The sequence below is a fragment of the Mobula hypostoma genome, chromosome 8 (genome assembly GCF_963921235.1).
Source record: "Mobula hypostoma chromosome 8, sMobHyp1.1, whole genome shotgun sequence".
NCBI lineage: Eukaryota > Metazoa > Chordata > Chondrichthyes > Myliobatiformes > Myliobatidae > Mobula > Mobula hypostoma.
In genome coordinates this window covers 4,988,116-5,012,929 of record NC_086104.1, presented here as the reverse complement: position 1 = coordinate 5,012,929, position 24,814 = coordinate 4,988,116, and the positions used below count along the sequence as shown (strand labels likewise).

Below are 24,814 nucleotides of genomic sequence, written 5' to 3'. Positions count from 1 at the left end.
CTAACAGGCTTTTCCCACTGAGATTGAGTGAGGGTAGAACTAGAGGTCTGGGTTAAGGATGAAAAGTGAAATATTTAAGGTAGACTTCTTCATACAGAGGGTGGTGCGAGTGTTTAACAAGTGCTATTTGAATGGAGGTCTATGGTCCAGGTGCAGTTTGATGGGACGAGGGATAATAGTTCAGCATGGACTAGATAGGCTGAAGGGCCTATTTCAACCTTGTATTGACCTATGATTCTATAACAGAGTTTTATAGAGCTGCAAAATTATTTCATGGCTCTTGAGCTCAATCCTCTGACAAATGATCGCCAGCATAACACACTCCTGCTTAGCAACCCTATCAACTTGTGGCAACTTTGAGATATCTGGGGACGTGGAACCAAAAATCCCCCTGTTCCTCCACACTGCTAAGAATGCTACAATTAACTCAGCATAGGTGTGGAAGGGTAATGTAGGGGGTGTAACAGTAACATATGACTGGCACAGTAACGTGGAGGTGGCATGCTATCATAGAGGTGACATTGTGGTGGAGGACTAGAAGAGTAACATGGGGTGGTACAACAATGGAGGTGTGATCTGGCTGACATGGTAATTTTTTTTTACAAAATATCTTTAGTACAAATTCGGTGCTAGATATACAAAACAGTGACTAACTCAATTACTTCACTGCGAATAGACAATACATATTAAACCGAAATGTTTCCATCTCAATCAATGGTGGCACTAACCCCCGCAGAGCCCAACAGTCGTGGAACGCCTCTAAGGTACGTGTTCCTTCTCAATATTTACCTGGGCTCAAACATACTCCCTAAACATTGCCAGGCAGTCTACCCATGCAGATCCTCCCGGCACCCATTTCAAAGACCCACGGATGGCTGTTTTCGCCAGCCCAGGAGCAAGTTTACAAGGACATCCTCATCCCTCCATGGCCCCCTCCTTACTGGATGACTGTATATAGAAACATAGAAACATAGAAAATAGGTGCAGGAGTAGGCCATTCGGCCCTTCGAGCCTGCACCGCCATTTATTATGATCATGGCTGATCATCCAACTCAGAACCCAGCCTTCCCTCCATACCCCCTGACCCCTGTAGCCACAAGGGCCATATCTAACTCCCTCTTAAACATAGCCAATGAACAGGCCTCAACAGTTTGCTGTGGCAGAGAATTCCACAGATTCACCACTCTCTGTGTGAAGAAGTTTTTTCTAATCTCGGTCCTAAAAGGCTTCCCCTCTATCCTCAAACTGTGACCCCTCGTTCTGGACCTCCCCAACATCGGGAACAATCTTCCCGCATCTAGCCTGTCCAATCCCTTTAGGATCTTATACGTTTCAATCAGATCCCCCCTCAATCTTCTAAATTCCAACGAGTACAAGCCCAGTTCATCCAGTCTTTCTTCATATGAAAGACCTGCCATCCCAGGAATCAATCTGGTGAACCTTCTTTGTACTCCCTCTATGGCAAAGATGTCTTTCCTCAGATTAGGGGACCAAAACTGCACACAATACTCCAGGTGTGGTCTCACCAAGGCCTTGTACAACTGCAGTAGTACCTCCCTGCTCCTGTACTCGAATCCTCTCGCTATAAATGCCAGCATACCATTCGCCTTTTTCACCGCCTGCTGTACCTGCATGCCCACTTTCAATGACTGGTGTATAATGACACCCAGGTCTCGTTGCACCTCCCCTTTTCCTAATCGGCCACCATTCAGATAATAATCTGTTTTCCTATTTTTGCCACCAAAGTGGATAACTTCACATTTATCCACATTAAATTGCATCTGCCATGAGTTTGTCCACTCACCCAACCTATCCAAGTCACCCTGCATCCTCTTAGCATCCTCCTCACAGCTAACACTCCCACCCAGCTTCGTGTCATCCGCAAACTTGGAGATGCTGCATTTAATTCCCTCATCCAAGTCATTAATATATATTGTAAACAACTGGGGTCCCAGCACTGAGCCTTGCGGTACCCCACTAGTCACCGCCTGCCATTCTGAAAAGGTCCCGTTTATTCCCACTCTTTGCTTCCTGTCTGCTAACCAATTCTCCACCCACACCAATACCTTACCCCCAATACCGTGTGCTTTAAGTTTGCACACTAATCTCCTGTGTGGGTCCTTGTCAAAAGCCTTTTGAAAATCCAATAAATAGGGTGGGGCTAAAATGCAACCAGAAGGTGAGAAGCAGCCCACACAGATACACAAAAAGGGTCTGCAGCCTCACAAACTCCATGTACATGTGGTACACGGTCTCCTCCAGTCCGCAGAAGTGAGATGCAGCTGGGAGATCCGTTTACAAGCTAAATAACCCCAGGTCCCCCAGGTGCATGGGAAGTACTCCCTCGTAAAAGGACTTCCATTGGGGAACCCCTCACCTCCAGGTGGAAAGACCGACCACCATGGCGTGTCAGGACGGTGGACAAGAGCTAGGAAGTGGTGTGCGTGGAGCAGCAGCCCAAACGGGTACCTCCTACTTGCATCCCTGCATGGGATTGTGGGTGTGAAGGAGAAACGGCTCAAGTTGTGTGGACTCGGCTCCTGGATATGATTGCGGGGCAATATGGTACTTGGGGGTATCATGTATGAGTTACACTGCAATGTAGGAATGAATTTGTGTTGTAGGAGTGACGCTGCAATGCAGAGGTGACGTAGTAATATGGGGATAACTCTGTAACATAGGGGTGACATTGTAATGTATGTGATGACACTGTAAATTGTAAGAGTGGCACTGTAATGTAGCAGTGGGACAGTAACGTAGGAGTAACACTGTAATGTAGGTGTGACATGTTAATATAGGGATAGCTTTTTAATGTAAGAGTTGCATGGTAATGTAGGAGTGATATTGTGTTGTAGGAGTGTCGTTGTATTGTAAGAATGACTCTGTAATGTAGGAGTGGGACAGAAACGTAGATGATGACAGGGTAATGTAGGAATGACACTCTAATGTAGAGGGAACATGCACAGTCTACGGCGACCATAGAGCCGTTCTGGGACCATTGGACTCCGCGGGAGGTAATTGCCACCATTGACAGAGATGGAAACATTTTAATTTAATGTGTATTGTCTGTTTGTAGTGTAGTAATTGTGTTAGTCACTGATTTGTATATTTAACACTGAATTCGTAATAAAAATATTTTGTAAATATAAAAAATTTGAGTGACTTGGTAATGCAGGGATGCAACTTTAATGTAGGAGTGGCATGTGACACAAGTGCTGACTGTAATGTAGGAGTATGGAGGAAAAGGGTTAATTAGCTACGTGACTTGGGACAATGAACACTGCAACCAAAGTCCCTTGCGTGCAAATAGAAAACATGATGTAATAACCCTTGCGAGGTAAGGTATGAGTAATTTGCTGCGACCACAGAAACAGAATCTAACGTAAACAGGAATTCTGCAGATGCTGTAAATTCAAGCAACACACATCAAAGTTGCTGGTGAACGCAGCAGGCCAGGCAGCATCTCTAGGAAGAGGTGCAGTCGACGTTTCAGGCCGAGACCCTTCGTCAGGACGAACTGAAGGAAGAGTGAGTAAGAGATGGTAAGAGTTGGTCTATAATGTAGGAGTGATACTGTAATGTAGGGATGGCATTTTGACGTAGGAAGTGAAAAGAAGCAGACCCCACACCAACCCCTACCGGACACCGCAGTCAACCAAAAACGGCCCATTTCCTCTCCCCCCACCTCCATCATACACACACTCACATGCACTTTTTGCTCCTGACTGTCAGCCAATTTTCCATCCATGCGAGTGTTTCCCTTAAAGCCATGAACTCTTATAGTGTTCAGTATCATCATGTGCACAACCTTGTCAAGAGCTTTCTAAAAATCCAAATAAACAACACCCGCTGTCTTATTTGTCTATTTTCTTTTAGTTCTTCGAAGTATTAAAACAATCGTCGGTTCTGCTGTTCCCCTTTGTTTGCCCCTAGGGTTGCTACAGTGCAGCCGGTCCCTTCCTTACTCTGAAGGTTAGAGCCACGATCTGAGATGTATTTCACGTTAGACCGGACAGTACGTGAACTGTCTATTGGGGTTAATATGCAACGAAATGTTTGTGGATTACTGGGCGTGTCCTGAAATAACCCATACAAATTTCGGGGAGTGTCCAGAGTTGGTTTCATTCCGGACTGAGAGCGGTGAACAACACTCCGGCTTCATTCTCTGTCCCACACTGACACTGCAGGAATCTCCTCCAAGGTAAATTGTTTATATCTTCACCAGTTTCGGAACACTTTACCGACCCCTGCCAAAATTTGTGCAAGGCTTCAAACTGCCGTGATATATCGGCCCGATCCCGTGTACCGTCTCATTCAGATAGATCTTCTCTTAAGGACTACTTAGCCAAGACCTGGAGCTTTCTGATAGCCCCGTCTGTCTGTTCCCTTGTTGGTCCTGCACTTGTTCCCACCCCCACCTTCTTCTACTCCCCCGGCGGCCCGGACTTCTTTCGATGTTGAAATAATGATCTGGTGAAACAGTTCAGCGAACGGATCTTGCAGGATCTCTGCTCCCAATTCCAGATGCAATGTTGTGGCTCCCTGAGAGAGTTCATTCCATCTAGAAACTGAGATGTCGCTGTCTCAAGAAACAAAGTTTCGAATGTAAGCTAATGTAGTGGTTTTGGAAAAAAAATTGTTCTCCCAAAAGGAGTTCACAGACTTTAAAAAGGGGACACAGGAACACCTCTCTCGCTGTATAGGGTCGCCACTGTGGAGCTCTCCCAGTGCCGGAAGGCCCCCTGTCAGATCTGTTCTTCTTCCCCTTGATTCCGACCTGTAAGTTAATGTTACTTTGAGAAGTGTAGTCGCTGTCTGCCTCTCTCGGTTGGGCGGAGCCCCGAGCTGAGATCTATTTCAAATTAGACCAGGCAGTGCGTGAATGGTCATTGCTCAGTCTGGGAACATATTGTGTAACGAAGGAGTTGCTTTTTCTTGGAGTTCATCTGAGACTAACAGTAAGGTGGTCGGTCTGTGTGGATGAATTTGGGGGTATTTCAGTTGCAGTCTGACAGCGCCCATCACGCAGTGGTGTGTTTTAGCGTAATTCAACTGTTATTCGGAGAGTGCGTAGAATTAGTAGTTTCATTTTGGATTAAGATCACCGTGCAACAATTCAGCACATACCACCTTTCGTTTCTACTAGATTTTGAACAACTTTCTGATAAGCGTCAAACGTTGTCCGAAATTTTCAAGCTGACGAGCTATCTGCGACCAATCCTGTGGACCTCTAATTGCCCCATATCCTCCACTACAGACCCCTGTCAAAGGATGGAGATCCATCATTCCCCATTCTTCCCAGTTTGGCAGATCTTTGTAGCTTCTGTCCTTGTCCCCCTCTGGCATGGTCTGCGCTCCCAGTGAATATGTTGGGGTTACCGGGACTTGTCTGGGTAATAAGTTTGAGAGGAGGGGGCTAGGTGAGTCGTCGGCGTGACATGAGACCATTTTTCTCTTGTCACACCACACTTGCAGTACTATGCCCAGTTTCGGGAGCTTCCGTATCGGATGGATGTGTCAGGTTTTGAGAGGCTGCGGGGTAAAAATACCCAGATGCTCCCTGAACATGCCCTGAGAGAAACGTTAAAGCAGGATAGGGTTGTTTTTCCTTGGAGCGAGGGAGGATGAGAGGATATTTAACAGAGTTGCATAAGATGAAAAAAAAATACACGGATAGAGCACACATCTGGCATCGTTTTCCCGGTGTGGCAATGGCTAATCCGAGAAGGCATAGTTTTAATGTCATTAGAGGAAAGTATTGGTTTGGGAGAGATGTACGTACATTTGACTTTTACACAGAGTGATGGGTACATGGGACACAGTGCCGGAGGTGGGGATGCTGGCTGAGGCAGATACCTTAGGGACATTTAAGAGACCCTAGATGGGGCTATGGATGAAGACAAAATAGTACGCCATCTTGGGGGAGGGTTAGATTGGTCTTAGGATCGGTGTTACTTCGGCTAAAGGATCGGCGTAGCAACGTGGGCCAAGAGTCTGCAATGTTTTATGTTCTATGTTTATGCAGCGAGTGCCCAGAATTAATTTCATCCTGGATAGAGAGCGCTAGGCGACATTCTAAACCATTCTATAAATAGGCGTGGTACAGCAGGGAAACTGAACTCTATCCAGGTAAAATGTTCATATTTTTAAGAGTTTCCGACCAACTTTGTCTAGATTTGAAACTGACGGGATTTCTGCGACCAGCCCTATAGACCCCCGATTGTATCAACCGTGATACTGCAGGGAAACTGAACACTGCCGAGGTAAATTGCTTATATTTGCGATAGTTTCGTAGCGATTGACTGAATATTCCCAAATTTGGTTCTAGGATTCGAATTGACAGGGCACCTGAACAAACCCTCGATTCGGAGCAAGAAGGCTGCAGGTGAACGGCTAACGATTTCAGGAGCGAAAGCATTTTTACAGCTCGGGGTGAAGAGAGGCAAGATGGCGCAGGCGCGTGACGTCAGCCAGTAGAGCGGGAAAAGTTTAAAAAGAAGACCGCCATATCCAGCGGGCAGCGGAGTGAGAGGTGGTAGAGTGATAGGGCTTTGGCTCAACGGGCTTGGGCGGTAACGAGGCAAAGTAGATTTTCCTGAGTTAGTTGCGGAAAGGAAATAGTATGTGCTTGAGGCCGGTTTTCTGTGCTTAGTGTCAGATATTGGAGGTCCTGGAGTCTCCCCGCCTCCCGGATGACCATATCTGCACGCAGTGTGTCGAGCTGCAGCTCCTAAGGGACCGCATTAGGGAATTGGAGATGCAGCTCGATGGTCAGGGAGGTCAGGGAGAGCGAGGAGGTGATAGTAAGGAGTTATAGGCAGGTGGTCACACCGAGGCCACGGGAGACAGCCAAGTGGGTAACATTCAGGAGAAGGAAGGGGAAGAGTCAGGTACTAGAGAGTGCCCCTGTGGCTGTACCCCTTGACAATAAGTACTCCTGTTTGAGTACTGTTGGGGGAGGGGGCAGCCTACCTGGGGGAAGCAATAATGGCCGTGCCTCTTGCATAGAGTCTGGCCCTGTGGCTCAGAAGGGTTGGGAAAGGAAGAGGAAGGAAGTAGTGATAGGGGATTCAATAGTTAGAGTGTCAGAGAGGCGATACTGTGGACGCAGGAAAGAAACTCGGATGGTAGTTTTCCTAGTAGGTGCCAGGGTCCGGGATGTTTCTGATCACGTCCAATATATCCTGCAGTAGAAGGGAGAACAGCCAGAGGTTGTGGTGCATATTGGTACCAATGTCATAGGTAGGAAAAGGGAAGAGGTCCTGAAAAAACACTACAGGGAGTTCACAAAGAAGTTGAGAAGCATGACCACAAAGGTAGTAATCTCGGGATTACTGCCTGTTCCACGCGTCCATGAGTATAGGAATAGAATGAGGTGGAGGATAAATGCCTGGCTGAGGAAATAAACGTGCAGGAGCAATGTGTGGTTAAGTGCCTTGCTCAAGAACACAACACGCTGCCTCAGCTGAGGCTCGAACTCGTGACCTTCAGGTCACTAGTCCAATGCCATATCCACCTGGCCATGAGCCAACACCACTTGAATCCCAGGGGGACCAATATCCTGGCGAGGAGGTTTGCTAAGGCTACTGGGGAGAGTTTAAACTAGAATTGTTGGGGAGTGGGAAAGGAACTGAAAAGACTAGGGAAGAGGCGGTTAGCTCACAAATAGAGAAAGCTTGGAGACAGTGTCTGAGGGAGGATAGGCAGGCGATAGAGAAAGGACGCGCTCAGACCAACGGTTTTAGATGTGTCTATTTTAACACAAGGAGTATTGTGAACAAAGCAGATGAGCTTAGAGCATGGATCAGTACTTGGATCCATGATGTGGTGGCCATTGCAGAGACGTGGATCGCTCAAGGACAGGAATGGTTACTCCAAGTGTCAGATTTTAGATATTTCAGAAAGGACAGGGAGGGACGAATAAGAGATGGGGGTGTGGCACTGTTGATCAGAGATAGTGTCACGGCTGCAGAAACGGTGGACATCGTGCAGGGATTGTCTACGGAGTCTCTGTGAGTGGAGGTTAGGAAAATGAAGGGGTCTATAACTTTACTGGGTGCTTTTATAGGTCGCCCAATAGTAACAGGGATATCAAGGAGCAGATAGGGAAACAGGTCCTGGAAAGGTGTAATAATAATGGAGTTGTCATGATGGGAGATTTTAATTTCCTAAATATCGATTGGTATCTCCCTAGAGCAAGGGGTTTAGATGGGGTGGAGTTTGTTATGTGTGTTCAGGAAGGTTTCTTGACACAATATGTAAGTAAGCCTACAAGAGGAGAGATTGTACTTGATTTGGTATTGGGGAATGAACCTGGTCAGGTGTCAGATCTCACAGTAGGAGAACATCTTGGAGATAGTGATCATTATTCTGTCTCCTTTTCAATAGCATTAGAGAGAGATAGGAACAGACACGTTAGGATCGTGTTTAATTGGAGTAAGGGGAATAATGAGGCTATCAGGCAGGAAATTGGATGCTAAAACTGGGAACAGATGTTCTCAGGGAAAAGTACGGAAGAAGTGTGGCAAATGTTTAGGGGATATTTCTGTGGAATTCTGCATTGGTATGTTCCAATGAGACAGGGAAGTTACTGTAGGGTACAGGAACCGTGATGTACAAAGGTTGTAAGAAATCTAGTCAAGAAGAAAAGAAATGCATACAGAAGGTTCAGAGAGTTAGGTAATGTTAGGAATCTAGAAGATCATAAGGCTAACAGGAAGTAGCTTAAAAATGAAATTAGGAGAGCCAGAAGGGGCCATGAGAAGGCCCCTTACTGGGCAAGATTAAGGGAAACGCAACACATTGTACAAGTATCTGAAGAGCAAGAGGATTAGATGTGAAATAATAGGACCTATCAAGTGTGACAGTGGGAACGTGTGTATGGAACCGGAGGAGACAGCAGAGGTACTTAATGAATACTTTATTTCAGTATTCACTGTGGAAAGGGATTTTGGTGATTGTAGTGGAGAATTACAGCAGACTGAAAATCTTGAGCATGTAGATATTAAGAAAGAGGATGTGCTGGAGCTTTTGGAAAGCATCAAGTTGGATAAGTCACCTGGACCGGATGAGATGTCCCCCAGGCTACTGTGGGAGTCGAGGGAGGAGATTGCTGAGCCTCTGGCAATGATCTTTGAATCATCAATGGGTACACAAGAGGTTACGGAAGATTGGAGGGTTGCAGATGTTGTTCCTTTATTCAAGAAAGGAAGTAGAGATAGCCCAGGAAATTATAGACCAGTTAGTATTACTTCAGTAGTTGGTAAGTTGATGGAAATGATTCTGATAGGCAGGATTTATGAACATTTAGAGAGGTATGATACGATTAGGAATAGTCAGCATGGCTTTGTCAAGGGCAGGTTGTGCCTTACGAGCATGATTGAATTTTTTGAGGATGTGACTAAACACACTGATGAAAGAAGAGCAGTAGGTATAGTGTATATGGTTTTCAGCAAGGTACTTAATAAGGTACACCATGCAAGGCTTATTGAGAAAGTAAGGAGGCATGAGTTCCAAGGGGACATTGCTTTGTGGATCCAGAACTGGCTTGCCCACAGAAGGTAAAGAGTGGTTGTAGACGGGTCATATTCTGCATGGAGGTTGGTGACCAGTGGTGTGCCTCAGGGATCTGTTCTGGGACCCTTACTCTTGTTGATTTTTATAAATGATCTGAATGAGGAAGTGGAGGATGGGTCAGTAAGTCTGCTGAATAAACAAAGGTTGGGGGTGTTGTGGATCGTGTGGAGGACTGTCAGAGGTTACAGCGGGACAATGATTGGATGCAAAACTGGGCTGAGAAGTGGCAGATGGAGCTCAATCCAGATAAGTGTGAAGTGGTTCTTTTTGGTTGGTGAAGCCTTACAGTGCGTTACATTCTCCCCCCATGAAAATTCGTCATGTCCTCATGATGTTGAGATAATTCACCAACCCTTCCTTCAAAACACAAAGCCCATTCCAAGTGCAAAAGGCAGTGACACAGCTCCCCAAAACAGTAGCGATCACGCCCTGTTCCCAGGCGCTACATAGGTCAACCTATCCGGTGGTCTCCTAATTCTCTGAGACCTCCGTACCTCCTCACCTATCTCTTCAGGTTCAGACGCAACTGGGGATACTTCCGGTCTACTTGGCGATTCCTCCCTCGATCTATCACCCATGGTCCCCTGTCACTAGGAGCCCTGTGTCCCGTGTCCAGGACCCGCTTCCTCTCCTTCAGGCTCCTGCTCTAACCCAGGTTGCCCACAGACACCGCCCCCCCAAACTTCACCTGACACAGTGGGAGAAGGGCCAGAAGTCTTTTGCTCAATCAATGGGGAGTGAGCAAAGGGCAGCATATACCGCACATCTAGATCATCATTCTCCGAATCAGTATCCCTCTCATGGGTGGGGCCTGGCCCAGCCTCTCCCGCTGTGGGCCCTGCAGCCGCCCCGTGTCTTCGCAGAGTCCTCTTACTAGGTGCAGCTCCAATTCGGGCTCTGTGTCCACCTGCACCTCCTGTCCCAGAGGCAACAGGTGGTTCCGATGGAGGATCTTGACAGGCCCCTTCCCCTCCTCTGTTCTCACTCGGAAAGCCGGTAGGTCTGACATCTGACTCTCCACCACATAGGGTGTGGCCACCCAGCGGTCAGCCAACTTGTGCTTTCCATGTTGCCCCAGATTCCTTATGAGGACTCGGTCTCCCGGCAGGAGATGGAAGAACCTCACCTTATGATCACACCTCCTCTTCCCCCACGGGTGTGGGCGTTATTCCAGAGAAAATTCTTAGCTTCTGTCGGGGACCCGCTTTTTGTGCACTGGGCCATTGATTCGCCAGGGAGGTAAGGGCTGATGCCAACTCAGAATCCTCACTCTTCACTGGGATACGCAGAATAATTAAACTTTCGAAATCCGACCACTCTTTCCCCACACTCCTCAGAAACAATAGAACTCTTCTCCGAATTCTCTGCCCCCAACTGCGGGCAACTCAGCTTGTGACCCAGCCCGCTGGGTTCCCTTCTCCTACTCCCTACATTATGAACAGGCCATGGCACCTCCTCACCTGGGTCACCAATAGACGCTGGCAGTCCCACCGCTGTTACAGCAGCGCTACTCTGAACTAAAACCAGGTCTGAGCTCACTATTTTATCAAACCTTTACGCTACGATTTCAACTTTGCCAACAGCTTTAACCATACTCAAAAATTGAGTTAACAATTCATCGAGGATATGAATATCCACCCTACTCAACATGCACGCATTAGTTACCGGCAATCCCACATAGGTACACCAGCGCTTCAACCCAGCAGCATCCATACCAGCACAGATTTAAACAGGGCAATGACACAGCATCCAACGGAATCAATCTCAGTCGAGCCACCACAATTGTAACCCTCAGGCTCGCCCAGCTCGTGTTCGTCTGGGGGAAACAGCCGTTGGATGTGTGGATGCTGTGTAATATACCCCTAGCTGCAAACACACAACACAAAATATCAGACAGTACACCATCTGCAATTAAATGATTGAACTTTGTGAATCTTAATCTGAATATGGGGTTAATAATGAAAATAAACAAAAAATCCAAAGTCAAGTCAAGTCACGTTAGAGCTCACTCAGTGGTCATTCTTCCATCATCGGTCTCATCCAAACGTCACCGACCTTCGGACCCTCGGATCTTGGTCAACTCCGTCCGGTGGTCTAACAGCTCTCTCCACATGCGTTTTCCCTCTTCATCTCTCCTCTACAAAAGACCGCGAAATACATCTCTTCAGACCCACAAAACACAACAACGATCTCTTATTGGCTAACATGCGTCATGTTATCTCCAGCCATATCCCAAACATTGCTGCTACAGAGAAACTGTGACCTCAGCACTGAACATTACAAAGAAGCCATTACATTAGCAGTGAAACCTTACAGTGCGTTACATGTATTTAAAGCAGAGATTGATAGTCCTGGATTAGATTTAATATCAAATGATACGGGGAGAAGGCCAGGAACTGGGGTTGAGGAGGAGATAGAAAAAAATAAATCAGCCACGATTGAATGGCGGAGCAGACACAATGGGCCAGATGGCCTAATTCTACTCCTATGTCTTACGGTCTTTTGATCTTATCATCAACAACATGGATTGATAAGGCTGCAAGATGAATATCTAGACTCACACGCTCAGTTACATTAACACTGCAGTGGACCCATGTCGCAGTTTGTTGGAACTGATCTGTAGGACCAACTGTGGTGACTCTCTCCATGGAATCCACGCCTGGCAAAATACTGATAGCTGCACCAATTCTAGAGCGGTGTTTGAATAGTCCCAAAATGACTAAGTTCAGAAAATGACTGGAAATGGAGTATTTAGGGACCCCTACATTTATCCGAGACCATAAATATAGGATCAGAACTGGCTATTTGGTCCATCGAGTCTGCTCTGTCATTTCATCATGGCTGATCCAAATTTCTTCTCAACCCCTATCCACTCCCTTCTCCCTATATCCCTTCATGCCCTGGCCAATCACGACTATATCAACCTCTGCCATAAATATAAGTAAGGAATTATCCTCCAGAGCTGCCTGTTCCAATGAATTCCACAGATTCACCACTCTCTGGCGAAAGAAATTCCTCCTCATCTCTGTGTTAAAATGATGCCTTTGTATTCTGAGACTTTGTCCTCTCGTCTTAGACTCTAACGCCATTGGAAACATAGACTCCACTTCCTCTCTATTAAGGCCTTTAAACACGTGATAGGTTTCAATGAGGTCACTCATCATTCTCCTGAACGCTAGGGAGCACAGGCCCAGAGCCATCAAACACTATTCATTTGAAAAGCTGCTTAATCCTGGAATCATTTTCGTAAAACTCCTTTAAACCCTCTCCAGTTTCAGCACATCCTTTCTAAGATGCGACGCCCAAACCTGCTCACAATACTGCAAATGAGGCATCAGCAGTGTGTGCTAAAGGTTCACCATTACATGCTTGCTTTAATATTCTACTCCTCTTGAAAAGATTGCTAACATTGCATTTGCCTTCCTCAACACAAGCAGCATAGTAACCCTTAGGCAATCCTGCACAAGAACGTCCAAGTCCTTTTCCAACTCAGTTTTTTGTATTTTCACTGCATTTTGCAAATACTCAGCCATTTCTTCCTCCATAGTGCATGATCAAACATTTCTCAGCATTATATCCTATTACAGATTGGATGGGTTGCACCTGAGCTCGAGGGGGAGCAATATCCTTGCAGGTAGGTTTGCCAGCATGGTTCGGGAGGGTTTAAACTAATTTTCAAGCGGGGTGGGACCCAGAGCGATAGAGCAGTGAAAGAAGTGCATGGAGTAAAGCCAGATCTAACATAGAGAAAGGCTTTGAGGAAAGAGAAGCAGAACAAAGGGTGTAAAGGTAGTAAGGCAGAAGGGCTGAAGTGTGTGTACCTCAATGCAAGAAGCATCAGGAACAAAGGTGATGAACTGAGAGCTTGGATACATACATGGAATTATGATGTAGTGGCCATTACAGAGACTTGCCTGGCACCAGAGCAGGAATGGATTCTCAATATTCCTGGATTTCAGTGCTTTAAAAGGGATGGGAGGGGGAAGGGGAGGAGGGGTGGCATTACTGGTCAGGGATACTATTACAGCTACAGAAAGGGTGGGTAATGTAGCAGGATCCTCTTTTGAGTCAGTATGGGTGGAAGTCAGGAACAGGAAGGGAGCAGTTACTGTGTTGCGGGTATTCTTTGACCCCCTGGTAGCAGCGGAGATACAGAGGAGCAGATTGAGAGGCAGATTTTGGAAAGGTGCAAAAATAACAGGGTTGTTATCATGGGTGACTTTAACTTCCCTAATATTGATTGGCACCTGATTAGTTCCAAGGGTTTAGATGGCGCCGAGTTTGTTAAGTGTGTCCAGGACGGATTCCTGTCACAGTATGTGGACAGGCCGACCAGGGGGAATGCCATACTAGATCTAGTACTAGGTAATGAACTGGGTCAGGTCACAGATCTCTCAGTGGGTGAGCATCTGGGGGACTGTGTCCACCGCTCCCTGGCCTTTAGCATTATCATGGAAAAGGATAGAATCAGAGAGGACAGGAAAGTTTTTATTTGGGGAAAGGAAAATTATGAGGCTATAAGGCAAGAACTTGCTTGTGTGAATTGGGATGATGTTTTTGCAGGGAAATGTACTATGGACATGTGGTCGATGTTTAGAGATCTCTTGCGGGATGTTAGGGATAAATTTGTCCCGGTGAGGAAGATAAAGAATGGTAGGGTGAAGGAACCATGGGTGACAAGTGAGGTGGAAATCTAGTCAGGTGGAAGAAGGCAGCATCCATGAGGTTTAGGAAGCAAGGATCAGATGAATCTATTGAGGAATATAGGGAAGCAAGAAGGGAGCTTAAGAAGGGGCTGAGAAGAGCAAGAAGGGGGCATGAGAAGGCCTTGGCGAATAGGGTAAAGGAAAACCCCAAGGCATTCTTCAATTATGTAAAGAAAAAAAGGATGACAGGAGTTAAGGTAGGACCGATTAGAGATAAAGGTGGGCAGTTGTGCCTGGAGGCTGTGGAAATGAGCGAGGTCCTCAATGGATACTTCTCTTCGGTATTCACCAATGAGAGGGAACTTGATGACGGTGAGGACAATATGAGCGAGGTTGATGTTCTGGAGCATCTTGATATTAAGGGAGAGGAGGTGTTGGAGTTGTTAAAATACATTAGGACGGATAAGTCCCCGGGGCCTGACGGAATATTCCCCAGGCTGCTCCACGAGGTGAGAGAAGAGATTGCTGAGCCTCTGGCTAGGATCTTTATGTCCTTGTTGTCCACGGGAATGGTACCAGAGGATTGGAGGGAGGCGAATGTTGTCCCCTTATTCAAAAAAGATAGTAGGGATAGTTTGGGTTATTATAGACCAGTGAAGCTTACTTCTGTGGTGGGAAAGCTGTTGGAAAAGATTCTTAGAGATAGGATCTATGGGCATTTAGAGAATCATGGTCTGATCAGGGACAGTCAGCCTGGCTTTGTGAAGGGCAAATCGAGTCTAACAAGCCTGATAGAGCTCTTTGAGGAGGTGACAAGGCATTTAGATGAGGGTAGTGCAGTGGATGTGATCTATATGGATTTTAGTAAGGCATTTGACAAAGTTCCACATGGTAGGCTTATTCAGAAAGTCAGAAGGCATGGGATCCAGGGAAGTTTGGCCAGGTGGAATCAGAATTGGCTTGCCTGCCGAAGGCAGAGGGTGGTGGTGGAGGGAGCACATTCAGATTGGAGGATTGTGACTCATGGTGTTCCACAAGGATCTGTTCTGGGGCCTCTACTTTTCGTGATTTTTATAAATGATCTGGATGTGGGGGTAGAAGGGTGGGTTGGCAAGTTTGTAGATGATAGAAAGGTTGGTGGTATTGTAGATAGTGTAGAGGAATGTCGAAGAATGCAGAGAGACATTGATAGGATGCAGAAGTGGGCTGAGAAGTGGCAGATGGAGTTCAACCCGGAGAAGTGTGAGGTGGTACACTTTGGAAGGACAAACTCCAAGGCAGAGTACAAAGTAAATGGCAGGATACTTGGTAGTGTGGAGGAGCATAGGGATCGGCGGATACGTGTCCACAGATCCCTGATAGTTGCCTCACAGATAGGTAGGGTAGTTAAGAAAGCTTATGGAGTGTTAGCTTTCATAAGTCGAGGGATAGCGTTTAAGAGTCATGAGGTTATGGTGCAGCTCTATAAAACTCCGGTTAGACCACACTTTGGAGTACTGTGTCCAGTTCTGGTCACCGTAGATAAAGGTTAACCAAATGCAGGTATCAGTTTAAGTGGTGTTACTTGAATAACCTGACTAAGTTTCTCCTCAACCTGTCAGGTATGGCCAGTCCTGCAAAAAATCACAACATCCTCTCTTAAATTGGGCCAGTAGAATTCCTTCATAATTCTGTTCACTGTCTTTCTCACTCCAAAATGTCCACCTAAAGGCATACTGTAATCCGTGTTTAATATTTCAGCCTTGTATACTTTTGGAACCTCAACGCGATGTTCAATGGCCCAGTCCTCACTTACAGGCACAGTGGCTGGTCTCCACTTCCTCATTACCATCCCATCTTTAAGATAATCTCCTACTGACTCTCTCTGAACCTCCTCTTCTGTGAGAGCTGTCTCCTTTAAAGCCACCATTTCAAAATTCTTATCCTGATCCTCTATAAATTCCTTCCTCATACACCTTACTCTCCAAATGCTGTTGTAACATGAAAGGTAGCAATGTCTGTGACACATCATCATACTTTAAACCTTTGGTTTTGCTATCATGGGCCTCAGAAGAGTTCCTAAACATGCTTTGAGTAATTGCACATGTGGGATAAACATCAGTCTTTCTGTGTGGTTCATTAGCAACAGCTTTGCTCATCAGTTGAATTGTTAAATCACCCTTACCTTGGAGAGGTGTCAGTCTCCCCACATTGTTTACCAAACTTAGCACCATCACCAGACTTACAAGAACTATATATACATTGTGTAAGAGGTCAAACAATCTATTTTTCAAATTTCTACGACCTTCACTTCGACTTATGCCTATAACATTAATCAACAATAGCATCTTAAACTCAAAACAATTCTTCTTCTCCACAACATCACCATGATTAACATCATAACTTTGCAGGTGTTTACCTCCAAATGACCAAACAAAATTCAACAGAGAGGGACATGCTTCCTCAGCAGGTCTTTGTCCTGCAAGCAGGGTCAAAGGTTGCATAACCAATCCAACCTTTCCCAGTACTGTATTCAAATGTCCAGGAACAGCATTAACAACACTTTTCCCATAATTTCCAGTATCACATGCCTCCGTAATTTTTACCTCATCATTAACTTTTAAAACACTGTCTAATACACGTGACTGAGAATTCTCAATTTCCACTGGTACCAAGGTTAACCCCTTATTCACTGAACCAAAACCATCTAGCACGAACGAACTGCATTCCTTTCCAACCGTGTGAGACACTTCAGACCTCAACTGAGTTTCAACACAAAGGTCAATGCCCTGTGAATCCACAGGTACTTCAACAAGCTGAACACAGGTGATCGGGACAGCTGCCTCTTCTGGGTTTTCATCACTTGTCCCAGTTTCAAATTCAAGGTCACCTCGAACCTCCCAGATACTCTCCGGGTAGCTCTCATCTGGAGTAAACTCAACCTCGTGGGTTAAAATGACTCCTTCTGGTTTCTTAGTAGATCCCCGCAGGGTGGCGGCATCCTCTTCGTCTAGGTATGCCCTCACATCATAGGGGACAGAACTTTGAAATTCATCAAACAAAACAAGCTCTTCTGAGCTGTAATAATCAGCAGGGTCTAACAGTAAACCTCTCAGCTGCCACATCTCCCTTACAAATTGTCCCTCTTCTCTTCTCTGTTTTGCTGCCTTTGCTGCCTCGAGATCTCAGTTGCAACTCATGTTGTCTTTTCCTATCCTCAGCCTCCAGCCTGCATTGCTCCACCTGAAGCTAAATCTCAGTAGGTTTACCTCCAGCAAATAACTCTCACCTCCTCTCCAAACTTTCCCTTTAGTTATATAATGCTGGGCTATTACCGTCTGTATCTGAGCTGTCCTCATTTTAGTGGTCACCTTTAGTCTTAACTTTTGAGCAACTGCCAACAGCACATCCCTTTTAGCATCATCTAATGCTTCAGGGGTTGGTTCTGCCACAAACTTATTAACCTCAAAATCCATTTCTGCTGTATTTACACAGAAGCATATCAACAGGGATTTCCCCCCAATCAATTCAAACAAGCCTCCCACACAATTTGTTCATATCACGGATGCAGGCCCCAATTTTAGTAGGGACCTGTGATGGGTTAACGAACCAGCAGAGAGGGAAAACACTTTGGAGTCCGGTATTGTTGTTAACTAATGATATTTATTAGGAACTACGCAATACAATAATATAAATGCAGATAAGTCAAACAGGTTAGCAAATGATTATATATAAGTAAGTGTGGAATATATATGAAAACCAAGCTTCTTCAAGTCTAGGGGTAAATATATAGTCTTATGATAATGAGTAAAGTTCAGTTCAGTTCGTGGTATGAGTTGACTAGTGATGGAGAGAGAGAGAGAGAGAGAGAGAGAGATTTGAGTCTTCAGGTGAGCTGATGCCGTCGATCTTCCCGTTGTCCTCTGAAATCCTTTAAAAGTCACCTACTCTGACCACAACAAATGGGACCGTTCTTCTGTAGTGGAGCTATCAACCCAGACGAGGGTTGGCCACACAAATAACTCCCGACCGGTCACGCCCTGTTTATACTGTTAGAGCCACTGTTCGATCCACCTGATCGATCCTCCAAAACCTGCTTTTTTCTGTGGGCACAACAGAGCTCATTCAGTGTCCAAAATCAAGTGTTGCAGGTCTATCATCTGACCTTCCATTTATCTCCCCGTGCTGAGTACCAACTGTCTTTCAATTCAGCTCCTCCCTTCTCTCTCTGTGTAAGAATATACAAGCGGGCAATGTCCTTGTAAAAAGTAAACACACTGCAGAGGAACCATAACAATGATTGTCCATCAAATAAAGCCGCCCTCGGTCACCATAGCGACCCATGAGCTGCGCAGTGCCCTCTCTCTCTCTCAACTCAGCAGAAATCCAAAAGTTAGTCTCTGTTCATTCTGGTGCCTTAAAGTGACAGGCCACCAAAAATATGAACCTTAGGGGTTCAGAACACCATCTCAAAGCTATCTTCGTCTCTCTCTCCCTCTCTCTTAAAAACAAGATGTCAGTGTTAAATAACTCTCTCTCTCTCTATTCAAAAGCACAGTTTATAGGGGTAATTCAGGACCCCGTCACACATATATGTGAAAAGTATCAGTCCCAACACAGATCCCTGTGGAACACCACAGGTCACTGGCAGCCAGCCAGAAAAGGCACCCTTTATTCCTACGCTTAGCCTCCTGCCAATCAATGCTAGAATCTTTCTTGTAATACCATAGAGTCATAGCTTGTTGAGCAGGCTCGTGTGAGTCTACTGATTCTTAAAAGCTCATTTCTAATGCCCCCATAATCTCCCCAGCCACAGCTTTCATATCTCTATAGTGTACACCAATGGTGCAGCCACAGCTTTCATAACTCTGTAGTGTACACCATAGGGAGCAGGTGACTTATCAACCTTCTGATCTTTCAGTTTCCCAAGACTTTCTCTCTGGTTATGACAGCTTCAAACACATTCAGTTCATCTGCCATTTTGTTCCTCCCCCCCCCCCCCATTACTACCTCATCATTTTCCAACAGTCCGATATCCACTCTCACCTCTATTTTACACTTTATGTATCTGAAGTAACTTTTGGGATCCTCTTTAATTTTTTTGGCTAGCTTACTTTCATATTCCATCTTTACATTCTTAATGACTTTTAGTTGCCTTCTGTTGATTTTTAAAAGGGGACTTCAAAGCGTTTTTGAAGTCCATTTCAATAGTATTTAAGTTATATAATTATGATTGAGGGGATCGGCCACAGGTGATTTCTGCATTGGCTGTGCATTTCCCCTCCATCTGACAGGCAGGAGATAGACAGAGACTGTTTGAGGTGGTCCTGATCCCTTTTTGCATGGTAGGTCACATCTAACAAAGCGTATTGATTTTTTTCAAAGAGACTACCAGGAAAGTTGATGAAGGATGCAGACTAAAAAGACTGTGGTAAGACCTGCAACAAGGCCTCTAATGGGAGTTTGGTCAGAAAGATTCATTCACTTGGCACTCAGGATCAGGTAATAGCTTCTATTATACATTTGTTTTGAGGCAGATACCAGTGAGCTCTCCATGAGAGGCCTGTAGCTAGTGGTGTGCAGCAAGGATCAGTGTTCAGTTCTATATGTAGCCCCCTGGTAAGCCTCAGGCTCCCTCAACTCGCTGTCGTCTAGGGGGAGCAGCCTTCGGCCCCACCAGACTGGGTAATCAAGTTTGTGTGGATGCTGTATGATACACTCCACCCCGCCAAATAACAGACAATACACCATATGCGATAAATGATTACACTTTATAGATCTTACTGGAACTATGTAATTAATAGAGATAAAATATAAAAAGAAAGTAAAAGCCACCAAACTTATCAAAGTTCAACCACTTTGTACACAACAGTTGGAACCCAAGTAACGGGGCCCACTTTCTACCATTTGATCCCCTCTGACCACCTCGACCCGCCGCCTGGGACCAACCATGGTAGACGACCAGACGCTCCACACAAGTCTGTCTTCGTCTCCTCTCCTCGCCGAAGACCCTGGGCCTTGGACTCCCGTTAGGGATCCGTCCAGTCGGCCAGCTTACAGCATCGCGTCTCCTCTCTCTGTCCTATCGCGCCTTCTGCCTCAAAGCCCGCGCAAACAATAGCTTACAGACACACAAGAAAGAATAACATCTATCCCTATTGGTTCGTTCGCTCTCTTATCAATAATATAACCCAAACAAGCAGAGACAGAGAACTCCTTACATCGTAGTATTATTACAGAAAAGCCTTTGTAATTATCACATAATAAAGAAGCCATTTTGTTACCCTTTGCAGTAACATAAAAGAAGAAACCCCTTACATATATTATTTATCATCCATATCAAATACCTATCTGGTAATGTGCAAAAGTGCATCGGCAAATTTTTGGATGACTCCAAGATTGGGGTCAAAGTGGACAGTGAGGACACCTATTGAAACAGTGAGATCCTGACCATCTGGATAAATAGGTTGAAAATAGCAGATGAAATTTAATGCAGACAAGTGTGAGGTGTTGCACTTTGGGAAGGTGAACCAGGGTAGGACTTGCACAGAGAACACTAGGGCATTGTATAGTGTGGTAGATCAGAGGAATCTGGTAAAACAGATCCATTATTCATTGAATATGGTAGCACAGAAAAAGTTAGATAGGGTCATAAAGAGAGGTTCTGGCACATTGGTCTTCATAAATCTAAGTACACCCTCTCACCCGTGCCACAAGCTGATTTAAATTCATTTGGCTTGTTCAAGCAGGATTTCTTGCGATTCCCGACGACTTCCTTCTCCAACACTATCAACGTGTTCTCCTCTTTCAGTGGGAAATGGCTGGAGTTCTATCCAACCTGTATTACAACGCCAAGGATGTGAAGGACCTGGTGGCTGCCTATCAACGTGAAGGACAAGAGGGTTTTCAATTGGCCATCGAGAGAAAATCCAAGCAGTTCGAAAATGTACAGATCCGGATTGCGGTGATGGGTGAAAGTGGGTCAGGCAAATCGACCCTGATCAATGCTCTGCTTGACTTGAATGAGAATGAGGAAGTGGCTGCCCGATCAGGATTTGAAGAGACCACCATGGAAATAACACCTTACCCCCACCCCACCCTTCCTAATGTTCAGTACTATGACTTCCCCGGGTTGAATACACCTAAGTTTCCAGTGAAAAAGTTCATGAAGAAAACCAACTTTTCCGAGTATGATTTGGGCATCATTGTCACTGCTGCTCGGTTCACGGAGAATGACAAGTTACTGGCTGAAGCACTGAAGAAGGCGGGCAAACCTTTCTACGTGGTGCGCTCTAAGATCGACGAGACTGTCAGGGCAGAAAGCCGTAAGAAGGGTTACAACCAGGAGGATATGTTCCGGAGAATGAGAGAATATTGCAGCTCCTCACTGCAGGCAGCAGGGATACAAAATACTTCCGTTTTCCTCTATTCCGCATTTGACCTTGATGAGTTTGATTTTCCTAAATTTAGGGAGGCTGTGGTATCCAGTCTCTCGGAGACACAGAGAGATCTATTCATCACAGCACTCCCCAACACATCTGAAGCTGCTATAGAGAGGAAACGTAATGCTCTGCGGCCATTCATCCAGATGTTGTCCGCCGTATCGGGGGGTATCGGTGCAGTTCCCATTCCAGGTTTGTCTCTTGCCTGTGACCTGGCGCTCATTATCTCTGGTATCCTGTTCATGCGGAAGAACCTTGGTCTGGATGAGGTGTCTCTCAACAAACTGGCCCAGAGAGTGGGGACCAGTGTAGCGAATCTGAAGAGAGGTGCCGAGCACATCTGGCTGTTTGGGGAGATCACACGTGAGCAGGTCCTGCTGTTGATGCAGAGAAGCAACGTGGCAATGGCGCTGACAATCGCCGAGCCCATCCTTGACTTTGTCCCCATTTTGGGCTCCATCTTTGGGGCAACGTCGTCCTTTGGGGTGACAGTCATGATGCTGAACAGTTCGTTGAATGCAATGATGGAGACAGCTAAAGTTGTCCTTCAAAATGCCAAGGCAGCCGCTTCCCATGAAGGCTTCGGTAATTGTGGACCCCTCTATGGGTAATTGAGCGTGCCTCTCTTACTCAATCCCGGAGGGATGTCACACCATCCTGACATCTACCACCCAAAGACAAGTTCTTTCTGGCACCCCACCCCCATCTGGATAAAAGATTCTGCAGATCCTGGAAATCATGAGCACCACACAGCAGGTCAGGCACCATCAATGGAGGGGAATAAACAATTCATCAGGACTCCTGTTAATCCTCACACCGCTTGAGTCCAAGTGTTTCCATTACCCCTATAAGGAGGGCGATCTCTGTTACCATCATTTCCGGGAGCTGTTTCTCCATAGTCACTGCCTGACCCAGTGAACAACCCACCTGTTCCGAGTTTATTTCAGATTTCCAGCATTTGCAGCATTTTGCATCAGAATGCCTTACAATTTAATTGACATTTAGTCATCCTCGTGTAGATGTTTAATGTCACAAACACGAGAAATTCTGTATATGCTGAAAATCCAAAGCAACACACACAAAATGCTGGAGGAACTCAACACATCAGGTAGCATCCATGGAAAAGAATAAACAGTCGATATTTCGGGCAGTGATGCATCATCAAACTGGAGGGTCTGGTGGTCCACCTACCAACGACTAGTTCCACCTACAGCAGGTTGGCAATGATTACATCCTTCCCCCTATTCAGTGCCAGGTCCAGGAAGGTATGGATTCATGCCACTGTTCCCAACTTCAATGTCAAATCGTTCAGCTCAATGGATTTAATTTCCTCAGACCTGCCGCAATTTAAACTCGGTCTCCTGTGTTACTGAGAGAGCAATAGCTAAATCTGACAATCAGTGTGCACGCACCCTTCATCATAGTCCAGCTTAATGTCTGTTTTTTTTACTTCTGTAATATTCCGATGTACTTTTGAATTGTGATTAAAAGATCTGACAGAAGCAAGCAACTGCCTCTCGGTCAGTGCTCATTCTTTGTGAACAGCGATGAATTCCATTCACCTTCACGAATCCCGGTCTCCAGTGCAACCAGGTAACTCAGTGTATCGGGGAGAGAGGGCAGGGTAACAACACAGAGGTTTTACTGAACAGCAGGTGGCAGGATTACTGGCTGGACATACAATACATAGTCATCGAGTCATAGATGCAAAGAGTGGAACAGCATAAAAACAGGCTCTTCGGTACAGTAGTCCTTGCCGAAATCTTTAACACCCAATCAACAATAGGGTCCCCCTACTGGGCTCAACTATGAGCCGCTGTAAAACACCATCTTGTAGACATTCTACAAATTCACTCTCTTGAAATCCAGCAACAACCTGATTTTCCTAACGCACCCCTCTTACTATCATAAAATTGTACTTCTGGCATGCATTTCCTATTTCCCATATAAAATTTATAGACCAGAACTACTGTTTGGGGGTTGTATTGAACTCGCACCAGGATCTTTTTATGTTTGCAGTTCCTTGGCTCTACCCACAGTGATTCAAAAAAGGTAGTAGGGTTAGTCCGGGTAATTATAGACCAGTAATCGTTACATCTGTGCTGGAAAAGCAGTTGGAAATGATTCTTAGAGATAGGATCTATGGGCATTTAAAGAATCATGGTCTGATCAGGGATGGTAAACATGGCTTTTTGAAAGGCAGATTGTGTCTAACAATGCTGATAGAGTTCTTTGAGGAGGTGACCAGGCATATAGGTGAGGATAGTGCAGTGGATGTGACATACATGGATTTTAGTAAGACATTTGACAAGGTTCCACACAGTAGGGCTTATTCAGAAAGTTAGAAGGCATGGTATCCAGGGAAGTTTGACCAGGTGGATTCAGAACTGGCTTGCCTGCAGAAGGCAGAGGGTGGTGGTGGAGGGAGTACATTTGGATTGGAGGATTGTGGCTAGTGGTGTCCCACAAGGATCTGTTCTGGGACCTCTACTTTTCATGAATTTATTAATGACCTGGATGTGGGGGTAGAAGGGTGGGTTGGCAAGTTTGCAGATGACACAAGGGTTTGTGGTGTTGTAGATAGTGTAGAGGATTGTCAAAGCTTACAGAGAGACATAGATAGGATGCAGAAGTGGGCTGAGAAGTGGCGGATCGAGTTCAACCTGGAGAAGTGTGAGGTGGTACACTTTGGCACGACAAACGCCAAGGCAGAGTACAAAGTAAATAGTAGGATACTTGGTAGTGTGGAGAAGCTGAGGAATCTGGGGGTACATGTCCACAGATCCCTGAAAGTTGCCTCACAGGTAGATAAGGTAGTTAAGAAAGCCTTTGGGCTGTCAGCTTTCCTAAGTCGAGGGATAGAATTTAAGAGTCGCGATGTAATGATGCAGCTCTATAAAACTCTGGTTAGGCCACACTTGGAGTACTGTGTCCAGTTCTGGTCACCTCACTATAGGAAGGATGTGGAAGCATTGGAAAGGGTACAGAGGAGATTTACCAGGATGCTGCCTGGTTTAGAGAGTATGCATTATGATCAGAGATTAAGGGAGCTAGGGCTTTACTCTTTGGAGAGAAGGAGGATGAGAGGAGACTTGATAGAGGAATACAAGATATTAAGAGGAATAGATAGAGTGGACAGCCAGCACCTCTTCCCCAGGGCACCACTGCTCA

General features: G+C 45.7%; 1 protein-coding gene across 3 annotated transcripts; it reads left to right on the top strand.

Moving 5' to 3' along the window:
• Positions 1-3,389: 3,389 nt before the first annotated feature.
• On the top strand, positions 3,390-23,177 carry LOC134350344 (interferon-gamma-inducible GTPase 10-like). Of its 3 annotated transcripts, none has more exons than XM_063055412.1 (5): positions 3,390-3,542; positions 6,329-6,385; positions 10,655-10,815; positions 13,164-13,210; positions 20,951-23,177. In XM_063055412.1, exons 3-5 carry the CDS (start codon positions 10,688-10,690, stop codon positions 22,252-22,254), a joined length of 1,479 nt encoding a protein of 492 aa, XP_062911482.1. In that variant the 5' UTR covers positions 3,390-3,542; positions 6,329-6,385; positions 10,655-10,687; the 3' UTR covers positions 22,255-23,177. The 3 variants fall into 3 exon arrangements, with proteins under 3 accessions (XP_062911482.1, XP_062911479.1, XP_062911480.1); XM_063055410.1 differs by lacking the exon at positions 3,390-3,542 and adding an exon at positions 4,132-4,201; XM_063055409.1 differs by lacking the exons at positions 3,390-3,542; positions 10,655-10,815 and adding an exon at positions 4,038-4,201.
• The last annotated feature ends 1,637 nt before the right edge of the window (positions 23,178-24,814 follow it).